The sequence below is a fragment of the Morone saxatilis genome, unplaced genomic scaffold (genome assembly GCF_004916995.1).
Source record: "Morone saxatilis isolate NCDOM2014 unplaced genomic scaffold, NCSU_SB_2.0 Contig19, whole genome shotgun sequence".
Lineage (NCBI taxonomy): Eukaryota > Metazoa > Chordata > Actinopteri > Moronidae > Morone > Morone saxatilis.
In genome coordinates this window covers 12061004-12081771 of record NW_023339751.1, presented here as the reverse complement: position 1 = coordinate 12081771, position 20768 = coordinate 12061004, and the positions used below count along the sequence as shown (strand labels likewise).

Here is a 20768-nt window from a genome sequence, read left to right as displayed (position 1 = left end):
CCTGTCCTTGTGTAGGAAGTCTTTGAGGAAGTTGGAGACACTTTCGAGGGTAATATGACCACAGACCACAATATGCCTGGAAGGGGGGAAGAAATCATCTTGAGTGGGCAACATAAATCACTGCAGACACTGGCATGTCTCCCAAAGATAATCAGTCAAACCAAAGCACTCTAACATCTAACTCAAATATAGACTGAAAAAATCTATATACATGTCAAGAAATGTCTTTTCAAAGCAAACAAGTAACTGAATTATATCTTTTTTGCCATAAAAGTGAATATTTTCCCCCATGTAATGAAAGTGGTTAAATTCTGCACGACAAGTGCAATCAAACACTCAACTCTGAACCACTTTAGAAAATCTAAGATATAATCACACAGCCCACAGTGGTTGGATTGTCATCCGTTTTCAATATAAAAACTGTCCCTTCAGCCAAACCACCCCCTTTGTGATCTGAATGGATGTTGACAAAGACATGTACATCAATATGCTTGTGCTTTTATACAGAACATTACTAAAAACTTTCAAAGTGATTTGGAGGCCTGTGGTTGACACAAATTCTAAACAGGACCTCAGAGTATTTGACGGCTCCCCTGGCAAAAACATGAGGTGCATTATAGCAGAGGGATCTGTCAGATGGTGCACAGGGCTGATTACAGCAGCAAGGAAGTACAAGGTCAGAGTGGAACAACTTTTAACTTGAGGTTGTGTCCCTGTTTGTCCTCTGTCTGCACTGTAGGCCAAAGTGATCAAAGGTAAGCTTCAAAGTTATACTAACTGTGAGATGAGTCATTTGGATGGAAGTTTTATTAAATTCTGAACTGTCTCAACAATTAAACTTGTGGTGCTTCTGTAAATATTAAGTTTTAGTGTCCCAGAATTGAGAGAAATCATGAAAATTCCCGCATCATGTATTGTTCACTGTTATAATATTATTTTTCAATCATTTTCTTTAAAATTCATATCATGGTTTTAGGTGATCTTACTCCCTTAGTGTTATTTTTGCAATATTATAAGTCCTCTAATAAAGTAGGAGAAGTTGTTATTAAAAACAGGTGGAAAGTAATGCTAATAGCAGTGAAAATATCAGTATTCAACCATTATATGGTTATGATAGGCAATTTAATCACACTAATCTTGGGGATTTAAGACACTTTATGTGCTTCATTTGCACTGTGGTAAGTCGAGCTACCCTTCTGGAGTCAAAGTTAAATGTCACCAAGTCTTATTGCCAAACCCCTAAATGAGAAATCCAAACATGCTCAGTACAATCCAGCCCTTATATTGACATGGATTAGTGTGGACACTCGGCAGACACCCTAATTACCCTATAGAGACCTGTAAGGCAATCTGTGTAATGACAATGGCCTTATCCACTACTTAGCAGGATGTGCCAGGAGACAAATGAACCACTTTAGTTTAGAGTGCTTGGGTATTGGACAGCTTTGCATTTAACGCTATGAGTATTAGGTTACTCTTTCCTAAAATAAAAAAAACCCACTGTGGTCATATTTGTTCCCTGTTCCAGTTCTTATCATCAAAATAGATTTGTTTCCTTCAATCCGTCATTATAATACTCTTATACACAAGAAAGAAGCTCTGGGTAACACATTAACATTGACATCTAAAATTGTATAGAACATTACTGAAATCTGACTCAGTTTGGCAGGTTTAAAGGAAACAGAGATATTTATTGATGCTAGATGAGAACCATAATCCAGATCACTGAGTGTTCTCCTATCCTGTACCAGATGGACCGGGTAGGGCTCAACTGAAGTGGACTTGGCAAAGTAATGTGAATGACATATTGAGAGAATGGCAGTTTGTGGATGTTGCGGGGCATAATGGTCTTCACAGATGTCGCCTCTGTCCTTTAAGAGAATCTAATGAGCAGCCGTGATTGCATGGTTGGCCAGAGTTGAGCAGAAGGCCGTGTGGTCTTACAAGCTGATGAGCTGAGATGTCTGTGGGCAGCCAGCAGTATTTGGCACAAGATGTCTCTCATTTCAAGAGACGAAAAGACATCGGTCATGTTTTCCTATTCCCAGTATCCAGATGCCCTCTCCAAGCGTAAAGGGGAATATACAGATTTATATGGTTTATTATTCGGTTTGTGTGGATTCAACATTAGGTTATGAATCTCAGACACACACACTCACAAGCTAAAGCACCTCCCCAAACCTGTAGGTGTAAACTGCATGGTGCACAGGAAAAAGAGACGTGTGGGCACACCACACGACTCACACTCTTACAGAAGCGCATGTGGTGCCTGTCTTTCACTCTGAGGAGGTGATTTATTAGCAAGCAAAACTTTCCGCCTCATTTTTAAAACTTCAAATTCTTCCCCTCATCAAGCCACTAATTTGAATCTCTGTGTTTAAGACGGAAATACTGTTGAGATATTATGCTTCACGTGATAGACATCATTAAAGCTGGCATGCCCATCTGAGTTTTCTTTCTTTCTGTGTGCCAACAGTGGCATTAAACTTAACACTGATTGACTAACTTGGATATTTAAATAGAACATCATAGACAATTCAACCATTTATAATTGCTTCACAAACAAAATATCTTCCCTGTGGTTACCCTGATTGTACAGTACAGTGTAAATTATAGACATAGCTAAAAAAGTAACGAAAACAAAATAGTAGCGCACTTCTTCACTTTTTTTTTTTTTTTTTTTTTTTTTTTTACAGGAAAACAATAAACATCAATCCAGAAACTAAAACAAAAAGTGTGGCACACAATGACATTAAATGCAAAAGGGTATTACAGACGTGCACACAAAACATGCAGTCAGGGAACATCCCAGGATGTCATTGGGGATGCACTGAATACAAAATGAACAAACAGAGCTCAAACATCAGCAACAGAGGTCACTCACTTGGTACTGCTCTAATCCTTAGGTCAGTGATGCAATTTACGGCAAGAACCATCATCAAAATGTTGCAATTTATACAGCTTTGTTCCTATTATATACTTTTTCAAGAATCAACACGGCCATGTTTAGTCCTTACGAGCTTGACAAAATCAAATGTGCAGGTAGATATAATGCACTTGATAGTGATAGTGATAGTGATAGTATAGTGATAGTGACTGATAGTGTTGGAGTCTCTGGGCCTGCACGCCTTAATTTGCTAGCCCTTACAGAAGACTTTCAAAGGTGTATGTCAGAGTTCAGCCAGGGTTGAACCCAGTTTCTGTGCCAACCCCACTGCTGAAGCTGGGGCTAATGGAAACCATAGAGTCATAATGGAAACCACAGAACCCCAAGTGCAGTGGGCGCCAACAGAATGCAACACGTGTCATTATTATATCAGCATACACAAGCTGAGTGCTGTCACTGCGCTCATGGGTGTATGCTACACTGCACAGAGTACTATAAGCAACACTAGTATGAAACAGAAATTCAGTATGGCTCCAATGTGAGTCTCTCTCACTTCCAAATAACCTTCAAGGCCTGTTTCAAATGACAGCGTCCAGGCAAGATCAAATAAGGGTTACATTTAAAATAGTTCACAATGTATCATGACCTCATTGTTTGTGAGCTCTGTAATCAGTCGGATACTTGTAATCTCCTAATCTCATTTCCATGATAGACTTTTTTTGTGCTGACAGCTGCTAAATGACTGAACCGCCGATGGCAACTCGGTTTTGTCTATGTGTCAGGTCCTATACATGTAAACACCGAACACATACATATCTAAATGATTATGCAAAGAGCCTGGTGCCACTCTAAGCCTGTGTGTTTGGTGGGTATTTTCTGATCGTTACCATATGTTTGAACTGTATGTCTAACCAGAGAGAGAAATGGAAGGGGGTGTGGAAAGAGAAAATAAAGTGTGTGGGAGAAACTATCCTCAGTTTTGACAAGGGCTTCTCTCAACACCCGTCTGTGAGTCTGGGCTGAGGTCACTGGCCAAACATAACATTTCATCAATCTTATCTCAATGACAGGCAAACATTATCGAACAAAGACTTTTTTTCTAATGGCTCGTTCTACTGCTGACTCTCTAGAATCCACCCCGCTGAACAGAGTGACTAAAACCGATGGGAGTAAGATTGGAAAAGAGAAACAGAGTGAGAAAGACAAGACAAGAGTAGATGTTGAGTGCCACAGAAGAAAAGGAGAAGAAAAGAGAAGAAGAAAAAAGATGTCTACCCTCCCTGTTCTGGACACACCACATTTGGATTAAAATAAATCTGTGTGCTGAATATCATAAGGTTTGAGCCACGAGGGGAGGAGAACAGTACTGCACAATAAGAACTGTGGTAATCTTGTACAGACAGTAAAATGACCACAGTGTCACACATACTTCATAGTGCACTGGAACCTCTGCTGTGAGAGGTCAATTGCACATACATAAATAACAAGAGCGTCTGGAGACAAACTCCACCACCACACAAACACGAGAACCAGGCGAGCACCAAGAACCAAGCAGGCAAAGCAAGCCAAAAGCAATTGAGAGCCTCCAATGGGAGCCGAGGCATCCAGCATTCAGGGTGTGGGAGCTGACTGAAGATCAGGGCCAGAGTTATGTCAAGCATTGATGATGCGATGGGCTAGCGGTGACAGACAACAGGAAGATGGCTTTTTTCATGGAGTTCACAATCAATGAAAAAGCCACACGACTGCAGGTCATAGAGAACATGCCAGAAATGATGCAGTTAAAGAAAAGTAATTCCATAAAACATGCAAAACAAACTCAAGCAGAATGAAACAAGAAAAGAAATTATCCTGCAATGGTCATTGAGATTGATGATACTTAAAAAGACCACCAATAATAATGCACTTGCAGATGTTTAAATCTTTCTATTTTCTTGTGGGGAAAAAAATCCTTTAGAAGTGGATAGTAGGGGTTTCATGACTATTTTCTTTCATTTTGATGGATTATGTACTAATTCATCCCTATAGGCAAGACTGTATTATTGAGGGACTGAATCTGAATAGAATAAAAAATGGGACACATAGTGCACAGATATATTGCACAGAAGCACCACAGGTTATTTTACTGCAAGTCTTAAGTGTAGTAGTCATGAAAGCTCTATTTTCCAAATTAAAGCGCAACACAAGATGTTTCAGGAGGACAAAGAAAGAAAATGAACGGCACACAAATGATTTCAGGAAAGCTCTGAGAGAAGGACAGATAGAGGCAGATATAGAAAAAGGTAGACAAAGAAAGAAGAAGAAGAAGACAAGGACAGACAGAGAGAGTAAAAGAGAGAGTAAAGGGGCATGGACATGTGTGTCCTAATGGCCAAGGTCTCCAGTCACGCAGTGTGACTTGACGTTATAAAGTAACTTTACTGTTCTAAAAAAGTCAAGTTAACTAACCCCCAGTAACTATAAACTTCAGGGGCAGGTACTTGAGTCACACAACCACACCTTGTCTGGATTTCAACTTACTTTCTGCCTCGTGTTGAGTTATAACTCCCTCCGTATTTCTTCCGATTAAGGATGAGAGCAGCAATTTCTGGCACGTAGCGAGCAAACATGGCCTACATGCATGGAACAGAAAAAAGAAAAAGGCATGCAGAGAGGGTTCTACCGCACACAGAAAAACAGCAGAACCATCTGGAATACTTACTTTCTCCCATTAACCGCACTATAGGAACCACCATATTTCTTGCGGTTTCCTATTAACTCTATGATTTCAGGGACGTAGCTGGCAAACATGGCCTAAGGAGAAGATAGAAGACAGAAGAAGAGACTAAAAAAGAGACTACTACGCTGCAGAGTGGGTGGTGGGGAAACTGGTGCGTGAATCCAGATTTCTGAGGGGAGAAAAATATTATTTTGCTATGGAAATCCAGTAAAAACTCTCTCATAGTCTGTAGAGAGAGAGAGAGCTTTATAAACCAAAACACGTTCTATTGCTGTTGAGAAAAAATAGCCCCAGTTTTTAAAAGGTAACAGTTTAGGAACAGGTTTGGTTAGTGGGCAAGAATTTTGTCACAGCTGATGAATATTCAGTCTGTGATAACACCCAAAACCTCTCTGGATAGCAGAATTTTAAAAGCTGAAGGAGAGTAAAAACCTATGTGCCATGTTTTGTCCAACAAACACAGATGATCTGGCAGGTTGATTTGAATAGGCCCACCTGATGGTCCACAGCTGCAAAACACATTAAGACTCATTTGTTGGGCTGGAAAATGAGCTGGATGCATTTTGCAAAGCTTCACAGCCTGTTATCCTAGTACAGGGTTGTGTTTACATCTACTAACTACCAATGGGGTACTGACTGACACCGCTCATCTAGGCTTACATCTACATTAAGAAACAAAGAGGTGCCCTTGCCCTTGTAAATCCATACTTAAATCATGCTTGGAAAGTGTATCTATACATTACCAGGAATAATGTAAAATGACGTGAATTTAATATGATCCCTGGCTTTAAAATATCTCCAGCCTGAAGTCATTATTTAGCCACTGCTGCTGATAGGAAGCAGGCTGAGGTACTAGCCTAAAGACTTCCAGAGCTCTCAGCACTGAGAAAAACACAACCTATCACCATGGCCACAACACGGTACACATCCACACAGCTGCAGGTCATCAGTACACAGTGATAGCTGTCCAAATACAGAACACAGTAACTGTGATTTGGCTAGATCCTCCATTTTTTGTAAGAGAAGATGGAGGAGGCAGGGTCTTCAGTATGTGTGTGAGTGCTCACAGGTGTGTGCACCCATGCATGCTTGTGCGTAAGTTACGGTACTAGTGGCAGCCCAACAGGACGCTAGATGAGAGGAAGGTGAGAGGGAGGGGGTGGGAGGCTGCTGTTGCTATGGTAACAGTCAGGCTGGCCTAAGCCTCATCTCCCTGCCCCTGTGTTTGTTGGAATTGTGGGAAGAGACACGGGAGGAGGGGTGTCCTGAAACCGCAACTGCTTTTAAGAGAACAGTAACAACATTATCAGACAATAGCTTATTCTCTAATCAAACAAACACAGGAATTACACATAAGGGAAAGGAGACATAGGAGCACATAGTACTGTAACTACAGTAGACAAGATACAGTAGGCTAAACAGAAGGATACAACTACACTAAGACAAATAAATAACATTTACTGGTACAGGCAACATTTTAAAATGAGCACTATTATAAAATATCCTTAAATATACATAATCAAAGCATTTAAATTCATTTTTCAATAATTTACAGAACAGTCTATTGATGGGGGCAGGCAGGATTTAGGACTGGATAAGGGGAGTATGGGAGAAAGAAAAGCCTGTTTTACCAAACCACCGAGGATGAAGAAGACCATAAACAGGCGCCCCAAGGTGGTTTTTGCATAGACATCCCCATAGCCCACTGTAGACATTGTCACCATCAGCAAATAGACACATTCCCAATAGGAAAGTGACTGGGAATTCTGGAAGTTTTCCCAAGGATCCCCTGAGTTTTCCACCTAAAATGGAGATGGGACAGGGAGGGTAACAATTAGACATGACTCTAACCAAAAATTTGTAAACAGAGTTTTGCTTAAAGAAACTGTTTAATCAAGTTTGATTAAATCCAGCTACAAGCGCTCATGCATTCGTCTTTGTTGAGGAATATGGTATATTCTTTCTATGCTGAGCTTAGGCTACCATCTAGTGGTAAAACAATTGCTGTACTGAGCTGTTGAGCAGAGCTACAAATACATCATAAATACTAGACACCAAACCATTGTTTTTAAATAATTATGTATTTTTCTTGTATAATAAATATATATGTATATATATAAACATACACACACACACACACACACAATTTCAAAGTTCCAAGTTATACTGTATGTAGCCTTTCAAATCTTTAAAAAGTATGAATTGATGGATTGATCTTTCTGAAAGTATAGTCAATTTATTTTGAATTGGTGATTGTTGTCTTGTAATCATTGATCATAATTTACCCTCCTTTTAATTCCTACTGCACACTTCCTACTGTACAGATCAGTATTAGTGCCAGTACCAACTCTATTAAGCAGATCAGACTGTGCCATAACATGACTGATCCACATTTTTTTCATCAATATGATTATGAAATTCAGTGTCTCCACTATGAGTCATTCAGTCTATAATGAGTTTTAGTGCTACAGCACCACAAAGGGGAGTGATTTCAGACACAGCCAATGGTTCCAGTGAGTTCCATGTGAGGGACACAGCTTTTAAATTTGGGAGAAATAAAGTACAGGTATCAGATCAGTACTAGGTATTGGCTGATATCCTGAATTAAATCACTGGAATTGGTTTTGGGAGAGGAAAAAGTTGGATCAGCGCAACCCTACTTGGAATTTTCTTTTTTATTACAATATCCTTTCTTGGAATTCTTTAGTCAGCAAATTTTTAGACAATAACACATTAGACTATTTGATTTTGAAAAGTGCTGTGTGTTGTATCTAACCAATGAGTTAGTTGGTTACCTTCCTTACTGGCTCATTGATCACTAGAATCCACTGGCTCTCATATCTGTTCACTTACCAAATGTATAAACCCAGCAGCTGTGAGCCATGTACTTATGAAGATGGAACACAGGTTCACCAGCTTGATGGAATTGCTGTGTAGAAGAAGAAAAACCATAAAACTCAAAGACATTAGACCACAATGACAGAAAAACAGAGATTCGTGAGCTCATGAAAGTAACAGCAGAACCTAGCCTCATGTGACTCACAGCCAGGATAGTTGAGATGGGACTTAAATAGATTGTGGGCATGTAAATAAACAGACAATAGGGAAAATGTACTAGAAAAACAATAAAAATGAACATAAAGGGCCAATGACCTACGGAATGGGACAAAAAGCTTAAACCACAAATATAAAAAACATTATTAACTCAAGCATACAATTATGATACCTCATAAAATATGCTTAAGACATGTAGTTTAATATAAAACTAAGGGACTGATGAATAAATGAGGAAAGCCTTATTCTTACCTTGTTTTCAAGATATTCAAAAACTGTAAGATTTCTGAAAACTGTATCAATCTTAGTGCTCTTAGGAATCTTAAACCTGTGAGAAAAAGAGAAAGACAGACAGAAAAAGAGAGATGACCATCAATCTCACATTAGATTCCTATTCACACATGTATCCATTAGTTTGGTGTTTTCTAAAATATCTTTACAGTGGCAACAGAGAAATAAAAGAGCAGCAGCTGTTAAGAAAGACAACTCAGTATAGACAACATTCAGACCGATATGGTCCAAATGTTTTTTTTCTGCAGCACTTAAGCACAGAACCATACAATGCAAAATGTTGTCAGTGAGACACAAGAAGAAAAACATTTCATATTAGATGATGTGTTGGAATTATTTATGCATACAAACAAGTTAGGAGGAACATTATGTGGCCTAGTTTATATGACCCTCAGTCTGTATCCAAGAGCAGCTCTCTCAGAGATTAGAGAACAATGCGACACCTGCCTCATTGTCTTTTTACATAACACGACTGATCCCATGAAACGTGTGTGCTCATGTCTGAGTGCTCACGTCTGTGCCAGTTTGTGTGACAAAAAGTAATATGAATTCTCTCCAGTTTACTTCCTGCAAATATGAGACAGTGACCACATGCTTGTCACCAAACATTTTCAAAGACCAACCAACTCTAATCGAGAATCAATTAAAAGATCTGGATTAATGAAGTTATTGCTATTAATAAAGACATTCTGTGCACACCTCCAGAAAATGAATGTATACACAAACTACTGCCCTTACCCCAGTTGGAGAGGATGTGTAAACAGGACCACACTGAATGATACAGTCCTGTCTGCCTTTCCTTTTCCTCCTGTCCATGATGGCCCTGCCTCACCCTGTACCCGTTCTGAAAAAGATCGCCACAGGACTTCTTTCGCCTCCATGTCTCTTGGAGGGTCTCCAAATGTGTGTCACTGTGTGTACGCCGGTACACAAGCAGCTTAGGAGGAATCATTCTTTTAGACTAAATCCAAGGAATTCCTTTTACTCCTTTCCAAGATGGGAACTAATAGTCAGCGAGCCAAAAATATTTAGAATTTCAAAAGCGCCTCCGGAAAAGAGATAATTCTTAAGTGAAAAAGAAAGCAAGACTTTTATTTTTTGGTAAAAGGCTTCCTTGATACCGCACCACTAATGTTAAAATCTCCTTGTAAAGCAAACACTAAATACTGTTAAATCGATGGTCACTGCTGCACACAGACGAGTTAAAACAGACAGCTAGAACTGTATTGTTTGTCAAATCCTGTCAGTCTTGCCAGGGACTGTGTCTCTGTGAGCAAAAAGTCAGCTTTAATATAGGTGTTATTTTTTTTTTATAGTGCCTTTAATCCTCATAACCCAAACAGATTTACCTTTCTCATGGTGCTGTTAGTGTTCTACTATTAACCCTTTGTCTCCATCAAACACAGCCTGTGTTGAACCTATTTTCTAAAAAAAAGTCTGAATACTGCCAGGGATTAGCAGAGATGAAGATAAAAACGAAAATAATGCAGAACAAAAACAATAATCCTGACTTGAACATGACTGTCCCGTTTCCACAGGGAGATTTTAAACATATCTACGACAATGAGCTGCTGCTGGTAAGATTTATTGTACAATTCAGGGCAGCTTCATTTCAACTTCAGTAAAACTCTGATTTTGTCTGACAAAAAATCTGTCTGTGAAAACCTAAGAATTAAAAGGCTAATGTGACCTCAATATATTTAGTTAAATAGTTATCTGTATTACTATTGTATACATAAATAACTGGTTACTAGCACAAAATTATTGAGCAGCAGCTGAGTGGTGTAAAAAGTAAAGGCATCAGTATGCTTCACACAAAGTACTTTCCGGATCGTCAAACAGCATCTGAACCACCGCTCTCGCTGACAACTGGCCAGATGTGGTAAAAAACTAGGCAGGGTTTCAACTTCTCTCTCAGGCTCTCTTTATACATTCTTCACACAACTACCTGTGTCACTTTTTATGTGTAAAACAATGCCATGAATTCCTTTGAGGACAGACAGTCCAAAGTGTGCAGCATTGTTCCCATTTGTACAATTTCTCGTGTCTCACCCCTCTCTATGACTACAGCTTTTTTACCCCACCTTTGAGTGTGGCCATTTGGAACAAGTACCTCGTCCTTAGACATGTTCAGACAACACATCACATAAAGTAGTTTAAAGCATGTGCTGTCCTAAAAGTCAAACCTGTCAGTAAAATGACTTCACTGCTACATGTAGAGTTGTTTAATTACAATCAGTGGTGGAACTTTTTGACTCATAAAAAAAGTATTTTTATATTATGATATTTCTACTTTTACTTAAGTAAGAGGTACAAGTAATTATTTCACTACTGACTACAACAAAGTGTAACGAATTGATTATGGTACTATATTGAAGCAGGTGTGTATGCCAGATAGTAAAGTTAAATTATGGATTGATAAACCTGAGATATGTCATTCAGGTATTTAATTCAAGAGTGTATAGGGAATAAATGAAAATATTAATTAAATTTATACTTGGCAGGACTGTGTATTTGTGTTTTGTTTTCTCATATTTTGTAGCTAAGTGTTCTCAAATGTATTTTATGTGATTTTGAGAAAGGAGCAGGTAATTAAATAATATTTTCTTCTTTTTCTGCCTTTTCAGTCATTGGATATGAGTTTTTCCAGACTGAATATTTTGTGTGAAAGTCTGTGTTAGAAGCATATAAAGAAATGAATAAAAACGGAAGTAACATCAACAACCGCTCTGCAAATTTGGCATTGAGAGCACAAACATTAGACATTTTACCAAAACACCCAGTGATGTCGTGATGGAGGCTGCTAAGGACTGCATTTTTCTCAATTAGTGTGAAGCATCTGTGTTTGTGTTATACTGTACATCTATGTGTGCGTGTGTATTTAACACTTTGTGGGACAAATGTCTGTTCACATCATCACATCTGAGAATTCACCTCCCAACTGGGAACAAAAATCACTGTCGAAAGAGAATGAATGTAAGTCAGCACAATGTCCTCACAAGTATATTGTGTGTATTTGTGCATGCATTTGTTGAAAAACTCTCAATGAAACTTGGATCCCTTGAACACGTGTCATGAGAAAATCTCCACAAAATCCTCTTGCACACACGAGTGTCAGCCGGCCAGATGCTCATTCAAAAAGGGTTTTTCTGGTCTGTGCCCACTCTTACTTCATTGAGGCTTTGCAAGCCAGTGCATAGCCTCTCTCACATGTTCTGGCAGAGCAGCCTACTGGGACCTTTTATCAATCAGTGTTCTGGGATGGTTCATCTGGGATAATACTGACAGTCAACTCAGCCAGGATTAGATCATACGATGCTACACCGCACTAAACCCATACACGTGCTACTAGTGTACAAAGCACTGGTTTTTACTGATATTCATAGGATAGACAGCATGTGCATATATATGTATAAATTTAACATCAACAAGACATTTTTGCTTGATCGTAACTATTGTATAATAATGTAAACATGCAATACAGCAGAGAGGCCTAAACTTCCCACAAATTAGTTTCCCTCCCCTAAATGTACATTGAGGCGTCCTGCTAGTGACTGAAGCGCCATATAAGGCAGATGCACTTATGCCAATGTCATCCAGCATAACACAAGGGATCAACAAACAGTATACTAAATCACCACTAGAAGGCAGTAGCAGGTTAGAATCCAAATCCATGGTTAGAAACGATACCTGAAGGCTACTACAGTACTGTACATTCTCAAAGCCAGTGCAGCTAAACATCAACAACATTTAGGTTGCTATTATAAAATCAGACAACAAGATCAATCAAATACAACACTTCAGGGTGTAAAATTATCTTTAAATAAGCTCATGGGGCCACTTATTGTCAAAAATCTTTTTTTTTTCTAAAATAATGCAAACCAACATTGCAAATGGGATTAAGGAAGAAATGTGAAGTTGAGTAAGAAGAAAGTCTAGAGCCACAAGAGCTAGGCTACTAGCATCTTTCAAACAGCAATATGCTAATCCTATACTGCTAGTACTCTCGTGGGAGCAATGCTCAGTTCAAGTAGTTAAAGGAGATTAATTCCCTTTTCCGAGGAAGAACTCTGCAAGCCCTCTTACATTAGCCACACATCGTTATCCTCCTCTTAATCAATGTCCAATTTGCAGAGGCAGAGAGAACATAACTTTAAATGCATACAGCATATATCTCCTCAGGTGCAAAGTGGGCGAGCGCACTACCACACAGCGCAGGGCAGAACCCCTATTAGTGGTCTTTTTATAATCTGAGTACACCTCCACTGGATCTCCAACAGTCTTCTCATGCAGGACCACAGCTGAAAGAGTGAAACCAGAAGTACTGTAATTATGATGTATTACACTGGCTGTGTTGTGTGTTCCCCAAAGGTGAACAGAAAGAAAAGATGAACAAATCCATGGGGAATGAGGAGCACAGTACACCTCCTTAACAACCACCCTGGCTTCCTCTTACAAAGCCTGTTAAGGAACAGCACACTTAACTAAATGAAAGTAGCACAAATTATGGATTAGTCCATCGATTATTAAGAAAACCATTATGCCCCTGTCACACTTCCTATTGGAAGTGCATGAAGACCTATATAGGGGGGAAATAGCCTTTACGGAAGTGGCAATGTAATTTAATCAACAGTTGCCATCTGAAAGCAGATCAGGAATAAGGCCCTATATCTTGTCATTTTATGAGACTCTTATATTGATTAATTGCACTTATTTTCCTGTCACAACATGGTATATGGTATGTTCTAATTTCCATATTAATACAGGATATAAGCAGCTAATCATGATTCCAGTCCTACCTCCTCAGAGCCTGAATATAAACAGACACTTTCAGCGCCCCATTAGTATTCTGGAAGCTATCACCAGACTGTTAGGGTACACCATATCTTACTGCAGATCTACACACTGTTAATTTTATAACTAAGGATTTGCAACACTTCATGTGGCCTTTAACACATGGTCAAATACACCACCAGTAAAGATACACTTAAGTTCTGCAAGTGGGAGTTCTGTTACTACTGTATAATACTCTGTGGCTATATATGTCCGACACTGTCAAAATAAACATGCTCTAATGTTTGAAGGAGATGCCACCTCATGTGTCATCCCTGCAAAAATAGTCCTCAAGATTATTCGCTTTTGAAAATAATAGTAATAAAATAAATAAATGCATATAAATAGCTCTAGAATCTAGGGCAACACTCAAAAACAATAAATTGACACTCTCAGCGGCTGTTTATACACAACATCTCTCACTGCAGCTGTATTGTATATAAAAGGCGTCTTTGCTTTCTACATCAACCTCAGATGCAGGATATTTAATGATCACAGGTAATTATTCCCTGCAGAATGACAGGCAGCAGCCAGACCACCATTTCACAGTCTTTCATCATCCTCATCAAGGCTCTAACACCAACGGTTTTCTGGGGATGAGATGAGGACACCTTACATCATGAATACCAGTAACTAGATAACTTGACTTGGCCATATCCAATTCATTACACAGCTTAAGAAATCGTCATCACTTCAGAGATTGGACTTTCACAGTTTTATGTTACTTCACAGACTGATTCCAGTGAGGCATGAAAAAACAAGAACACTGTGGGATAGAAGGCACACCCATACCCATACCATATCAGGTATAGACAGTTTATATCATGTTAACCAATGATTCAGTTTTATTACAACTTGGGTGTTGTTTTCATTGTTTTGGCCATCATTTCTATCAGTTACGATAACATTCTTATATACCGGTAACCAAAGTAATTGGTTCACTACAATAGCATGCAGTTCTAACAGAAATTAACAATGAGCAATAAATGAGTGGTCCAACAATCAGACAGGTCAACAAGTCAACAGTTTAGGAAGAGTATCTACATTAGGGACACAACTAATGATTATACTCTTATGTTACATATTACTATTGTTATGTTTCCTAGCGCCCAATGTGATGTCTTCAAATGTCTTATTTTTGTCCAACCAATCCCCAGACTGAAAGATATTTAACTAACAATGATATAAAACACAGAAAGTAGCAAATCTTTAAATTTGAGAAGCTAAAAACCAGGGAATATATTAATAATATTAATTATTAATTATTAATAATATTTGTTGAAAGATACTTGTCAATCCTCAATTAACTGACGAATCCTTGCAGCTTTTATCTATATTTGACCTTCAATCCAATCATTAATTTCAAAATAAAACTAAAATAAGATGGGCGCCCTGGTATCTCACCGGGTTGGATTCCAGCCCGGGTCCTTTGCCGCATGTCATCCTCTCAAACAAACTCAAATAAGCAGACTTCTTTTCAACTTTGTTACCTTGTTCCAAGATCTTGCGAGTTGTTATTGCTAGCAGGAAAAGTGCAGGTCATACAGATAACATTAGCAATGGCTTTGTTCTCTCGCAGTGTTCCAGTAAACCATGACAGTGTGAAAGTCAACCAGCATGCACAACAGCAGAACTGAAACTGAAGTAGCTAAATGGAATTCAGACATTATACATTTTATTATTCAAACCTATACTTTTCCTTGTATGACATGTCAAAATGTCTTAATTGAAAAGGGCCTATTACTGATACCTGGGAGTAGCCAAAACTACAAAAGACACAGGTTGAAAAAAGAATACAAAACAGGATTAGCATTCAACTGAGTTTCTGAAATGAAGTATGGCAGCAATGTATACTGTTGTTTAAGGTTTTAAAAGTTGAGTGGCAATGCACCCGATAAGAATACAGCCAAAAAGAAACTCTTTTTGGTGCAGTGTAATTTAGGCCACAATACTCTGAACGCACTGAGAAAAGTAGGTCGTTACATAATGCAGGTTAGGGTGTTTTCCAGTCTGCTCATGCAAGAGTGTGTGTACGTGTATATATCTGTGTATGGGGATAAGACATGCTTTTTCTTGTGCATTCTTTTGTGTGAGAGCAAAGGAGACCATTAGATGGCAGTTATGGACCGCTGTGAGGTATTCCAGGTGCAACGCCTCAACAGGGCAATTACCAATAAGTCTGAAGCACAAACACACACGCAAACAGAACCGCAGCCTGATTCTGAGTCACTCTCACTCCCATTAGCCCATCCACTGTGCTGTGTCTGTGTTCCCTGAAACATCAGAGGAACCAAGCCCTGTCACTTTCAATGATGAGGGAAAGTTGACTGCAGCCCAGAGCAAGAGGGCCTTGGAGACACACTCCCAGTAATGGGGAGACAGAAGGGGGTTTGGGAGGCAGAGGGAGAGATTGGGAGTGATAAAAGGAGGGGTGACATGTGAAGATAGAGGGTAGAACAGAGGAGTTGAGGAAGAACATTTTAAAAAATGGTGGAAAAAAGCATCAAAATACAAGGCTATATTGATTTATGAAATGGAGAGTGGCAAATCGAAATAGAAAGAAACATCTAAAAGAGATACGCAGACTTACCAAGCCAGCTTCTGTTTAAGTAGACAGAGACAAACACAGGAGGAACAGTGAAGAAGTCGACCACTGAGTTGACCTCCAGCCAGAACCACAGCTTATCATTGGCTGCTATAAACTGTCGAAAGAAACAGGGAAGGCATTGAAAATGACAACAAAATTTTAATTTTGTACTAAACACTACCACAGCCCACCATCCAAACTGCATGCTGTGTCTTCCTTTGGCTTCGCTGACATACTGTATAGAATGACAAAAGCTTCACCCCACTTGCTGAGTCATGCGAATGGTTGGTGGGGTAAGCTGCTTAGGAATTTATTTATTCATTCATTCAGGATGTAAGGCTTGCGTTTGCACCACTGGAATGCTGCTCTGGCATGACAGCCATGCTAGCAACATTATTACAACAGTGTCAGTTTTATCTAAATGCATGCTGTGTGAGTATTCGTAGGTGACTGCTTGTTGGTGGCGTTGGTGGTCATCCTATAAAAATGTTGTGTCTCAAAAAATTATTTTGTTTCAAAATTTGAATTCTACATCTTATAAAAAAATTGTGTGGATATTATTGGGATGTGGTTTGGTTGAAAATGATAAGCATTAAATAACTTTTTGTAGGAGGGTAAAGATTTCAATGTATGTAAAACCATGTCTGCATGCATGGCTGTGTGCATATAATTTGTGCCAGTGCGTTTAACAGCATAAAATGTATTCGTAAAGGTATTCTAGTATATGCATGAATGAGTGAGTGTATGCTTGTGTGCATGTGTGAGCATGCATGCACATGTGCCAACGTACCCGCAGGCCAAAATAAAGAAGAAAGAAGACGTTGAAGGCCATATCGATCTGTAACGTGAAGTCTTTGTAGAAGTTCTGGCAGGATTCTATAGGACTAGAGAACAGAGAGGGAGAGATGGAGAGAAAGAGACAAAAAACACACAGGGTTATTACAGGGTTAAATACTCGTGAACTGATATAGTAGAGAATGGTCTTCAATCTCTCGTGCTATCGTGAAAACAGAGATGGCAAATACTGGATACCTCTGCACATTTTCATGGTAGCAATGTTATTTTCTGGGTTTTTTACAGTTGGTATATGAGCTTTGAATACCAGTGTGATTAGGTAATATGAGTGATATCAATCTTCCAATAATAAAAGGAATATTTTTCCGATATGCCACAACATAGCTCTTAATATATCGCTTTTAATCACAGTTTATTTGGAGTTATTAATTTAGCCAACAGAATTTGATAAAGCAATAACAATATGATCCCATCAGAAAAATATGATATTACCAAAAGACAATGACTTATCACTCACCCCTAAATACCAGGTTAATCACCATTTTATGCTGTAAATTGTCCCTTTTTTTCTGCACTCATTCATGTATAGCCTGATCTTGATCACCTTTCTTCATTTCAGCTGACAGGACTGATAAGAAACCATGCTGTGGTACCAACAGGCAGCTTGAAGCTGTCAAGGTCAAATGGTGCTAACCAGAACCCCAGTCTGTGAAAATATCGGATTGAAGACACTTTCACTAAATTGGTATTAATAATATGAATTTCATTCCAATTTAGTTGAGTTTCAACGACACCCTGCAATTCCTCCTCTGAGCCCTATAGGCAGCCACAGACCAAGATAAAAGACCGAGCTGCAGAGACAACCACATATAGATGAAACAGCTGAAAATAAACTGAAATTGGTAGTTAAGAACAGTTGCTTTGATGTGACAGTACATTCAGCATGCATAAATTATTCAGCGTCTGTCATACAAAAATTATTCCAACAGATCTTTCCTCATATGACAAAAACTCCACACAGAGAAAGAGACTGCATCACTCTCTCCATTTAACAGAGTGCAATAGCTAGGTTGGTGTTGCTTGGCGGATGATGATAAATGAGTCGTCATCTGTCTGGTCTGACATATAATCCATCTTTATGTTTACCCTGTGATGATTAACCATTAGCTATAGTGGGTGATCTCAACAAAAGCGACAATAAGCAGTGAGCCCACCCCATTCTTCACTTGGTCATGGGCCTATAGTATTTTCCTCAGGAGTAATGAGGAAATCCCAGTGTGAGAAAAACATGAATATGCATAATGGTTATGCTGGCTATAGGGGACCTTTGGGAATGTATAGACTGGCAAGGGAACATACACAAGGCCATTACAAAAGTATACAGTTTTAAGTCCCATACGTTCAAATTAAAGGTTTAAGTATACATTTGTATGCATGAAGCCTATAGGGGCACAGCGTGAGATCCAGAATGGAGTTTACTGCATAATGAGAACCTCCAAAGGTACAGAGGAGTGAGGCTTAATCATCATCCATCAAGCCTTTTATCACATGATGGTCCATTTTAAGGGAGTGTAGACATGCCAGAGAAGAAGTATTGCTCCAAGAGGATGATCCAACTAGTAATGTGTGTGGTCTGTTTCGAGCAAATCCAAATGACTGATTTGATCTTTAAGATGATGTCAAAGCCTGGATCATATCCAAGATGATTAGAATGAGTCAGGTTTATACAGCAATTGTTTAAAAATGAGACTTTAGTGTTTTGAGAGGCATTTTAAATTGAATTCACTTCTGACCCCTCGAAGGAACTGACATTGATCTGGCCTAAATACTCAATTATTTACTCTCCACCGGCATCTCCAAGTGATTCTAGGTATCAAACTAAACTAAACAAGGGTGTTAAAACAAACCTGCCATGAATCATACATACATCCTAAGCATACACCAATTTGGCTGTGCTGATTAAATGTAATTTTCTAGCAGAAGGGATGCACTGATACCAGTATCGGGTATTGGGTATTGGGTTTGGTACTGTGCTCATGTACTTGTAATCATAACTTGTACTCCAACACCACTGCACCCAATACCATTTTACGTCAATGTGATATTAACCTGTTGTTAGTTGAGCAGACAGGCAGAGGAGAATACAACGTCAGCAGTTTGGTTATATTAGATAAACGACGATAACAAAAGATTGCAAACTACACTCTACTAAATTTTCAAGAGGATGGGTGAAAAGTAGCTCCTTAACAGCTGATGAAAATAAAACACTGTTTCAAAGTCATTGTTGAACGCTATTATTAAGTACTCATATCAGATAAGAGTGGTATCGTGCATCCTTATCTATTAGTATAGTCTGCAGTTTGAGCAAGGCCCCACTCCCAAAACTGATCTGAAACCACAACGTCAGCTCATCCTTACAAGCCTTTGTGCAAGAGAATGCACACACATACACGCAAATATAAAGACACTCACAAGCACATATGAGCACATACACACACAGATGGTGCACACTGAAGACACCATTTGGAGTGGTCACTGTGGCATTTCCCCTTGGGCCCAGCTCTGGCCTAATTCTGAATAACCGCGCATCCACAGTCACGTGATCCAAAGCATTCTCAATAACACAGAGAGAGAATGGCGGCTCACAGCAGGTGCTGAGTGGTACATTGAATTTGCCTTGATTTTGCATTATAGGATACCACAATGGCTCTACTCTGAGAGCGTTAATTTAGTCATTTTTCTAATCGTTCTTTAATAGTAAAGCTTATCATTAACTGAAGCAGTGGGAAGACACATGAGGCAGGCCTAGGGTTTCTCTCTTAAGCTTAGAAGCAAAATAGGAAATTAGGAGTTCATCAGTGGGGTGGGAGAGGTTCACAAAGTCTATTATTGTGGAGCTGCTGAATCTGTTTGAAACACATACAAATGGCAGCATGAACTGAAAAGTAAAAAATAAGAATTAAGTGTAGTTATTGTACTACAGTAAGTCATAATATTTAAATGTAAAAAAAAAAAAATGTAAATTCTTAAACACAGAGGGGCAAACAGATGGAGCAAAGTATAAGCAAATAGACGGAATTAGATCTACAGTATGAGTAGATTTATGACTCATCATCTATTCACAGACAGCTTAATACAGAGCCATTCTTTCTATGCAAATATCAAAGCGATATTTCTAAAATAATTTCTTTAATTTATTCTGAAAGCTGCACTAATCATTAATGTTATATTGACAAAAATAATCTTAAAGATGTCACTTGTGGTGACAAACCCACAATGAATTATCACTTTTAGCTTCTTTCAGGTCACCGTTTTCATTTTACAGCCCACAACTTCAAAATTTTACTGCTCTTATCAACCTCGTTTCCAGCTACAACAGACAGTGGTTTTCAGCTCTGTAAAACCCACTGTAACTTACCTCCCCAGCATGACACACAGACAAAGTTCAAAGCTACTATCTGGTGAACATTTTGGAGCATTTAGCAGCTAAAGAGCCAGATATTTCCTTCAGGAGTGGCTGGAGACCAAAACAGAGATAAAAGAAGTTCATATTAGACTTATACTGGTCAAGTGGCCAGAAACACGACTCCAAATAAATACTA

At 38.9% G+C, this 20768-nt stretch overlaps 1 protein-coding gene across 10 annotated transcripts in view; it reads right to left on the bottom strand.

Moving 5' to 3' along the window:
• Positions 1 to 20768, bottom strand: part of kcnma1a (potassium large conductance calcium-activated channel, subfamily M, alpha member 1a) — a 131185-nt gene that overhangs the window by 44366 nt on the left and 66051 nt on the right. For all 10 annotated transcript variants that reach the window (XM_035663310.1, XM_035663313.1, XM_035663314.1 and 7 more), the window contains exons 4-10: positions 17162 to 17255; positions 16375 to 16486; positions 8913 to 8988; positions 8460 to 8535; positions 7238 to 7408; positions 5589 to 5680; positions 1 to 76 (exon numbers count right to left, since the gene is read on the bottom strand). The exon at positions 1 to 76 is cut by the window's left edge and continues 10 nt beyond it. In XM_035663310.1, the coding sequence (XP_035519203.1) occupies positions 1 to 76; positions 5589 to 5680; positions 7238 to 7408; positions 8460 to 8535; positions 8913 to 8988; positions 16375 to 16486; positions 17162 to 17255 (697 nt within the window). The remainder of the gene's footprint in view (positions 77 to 5588; positions 5681 to 7237; positions 7409 to 8459; positions 8536 to 8912; positions 8989 to 16374; positions 16487 to 17161; positions 17256 to 20768) is intronic.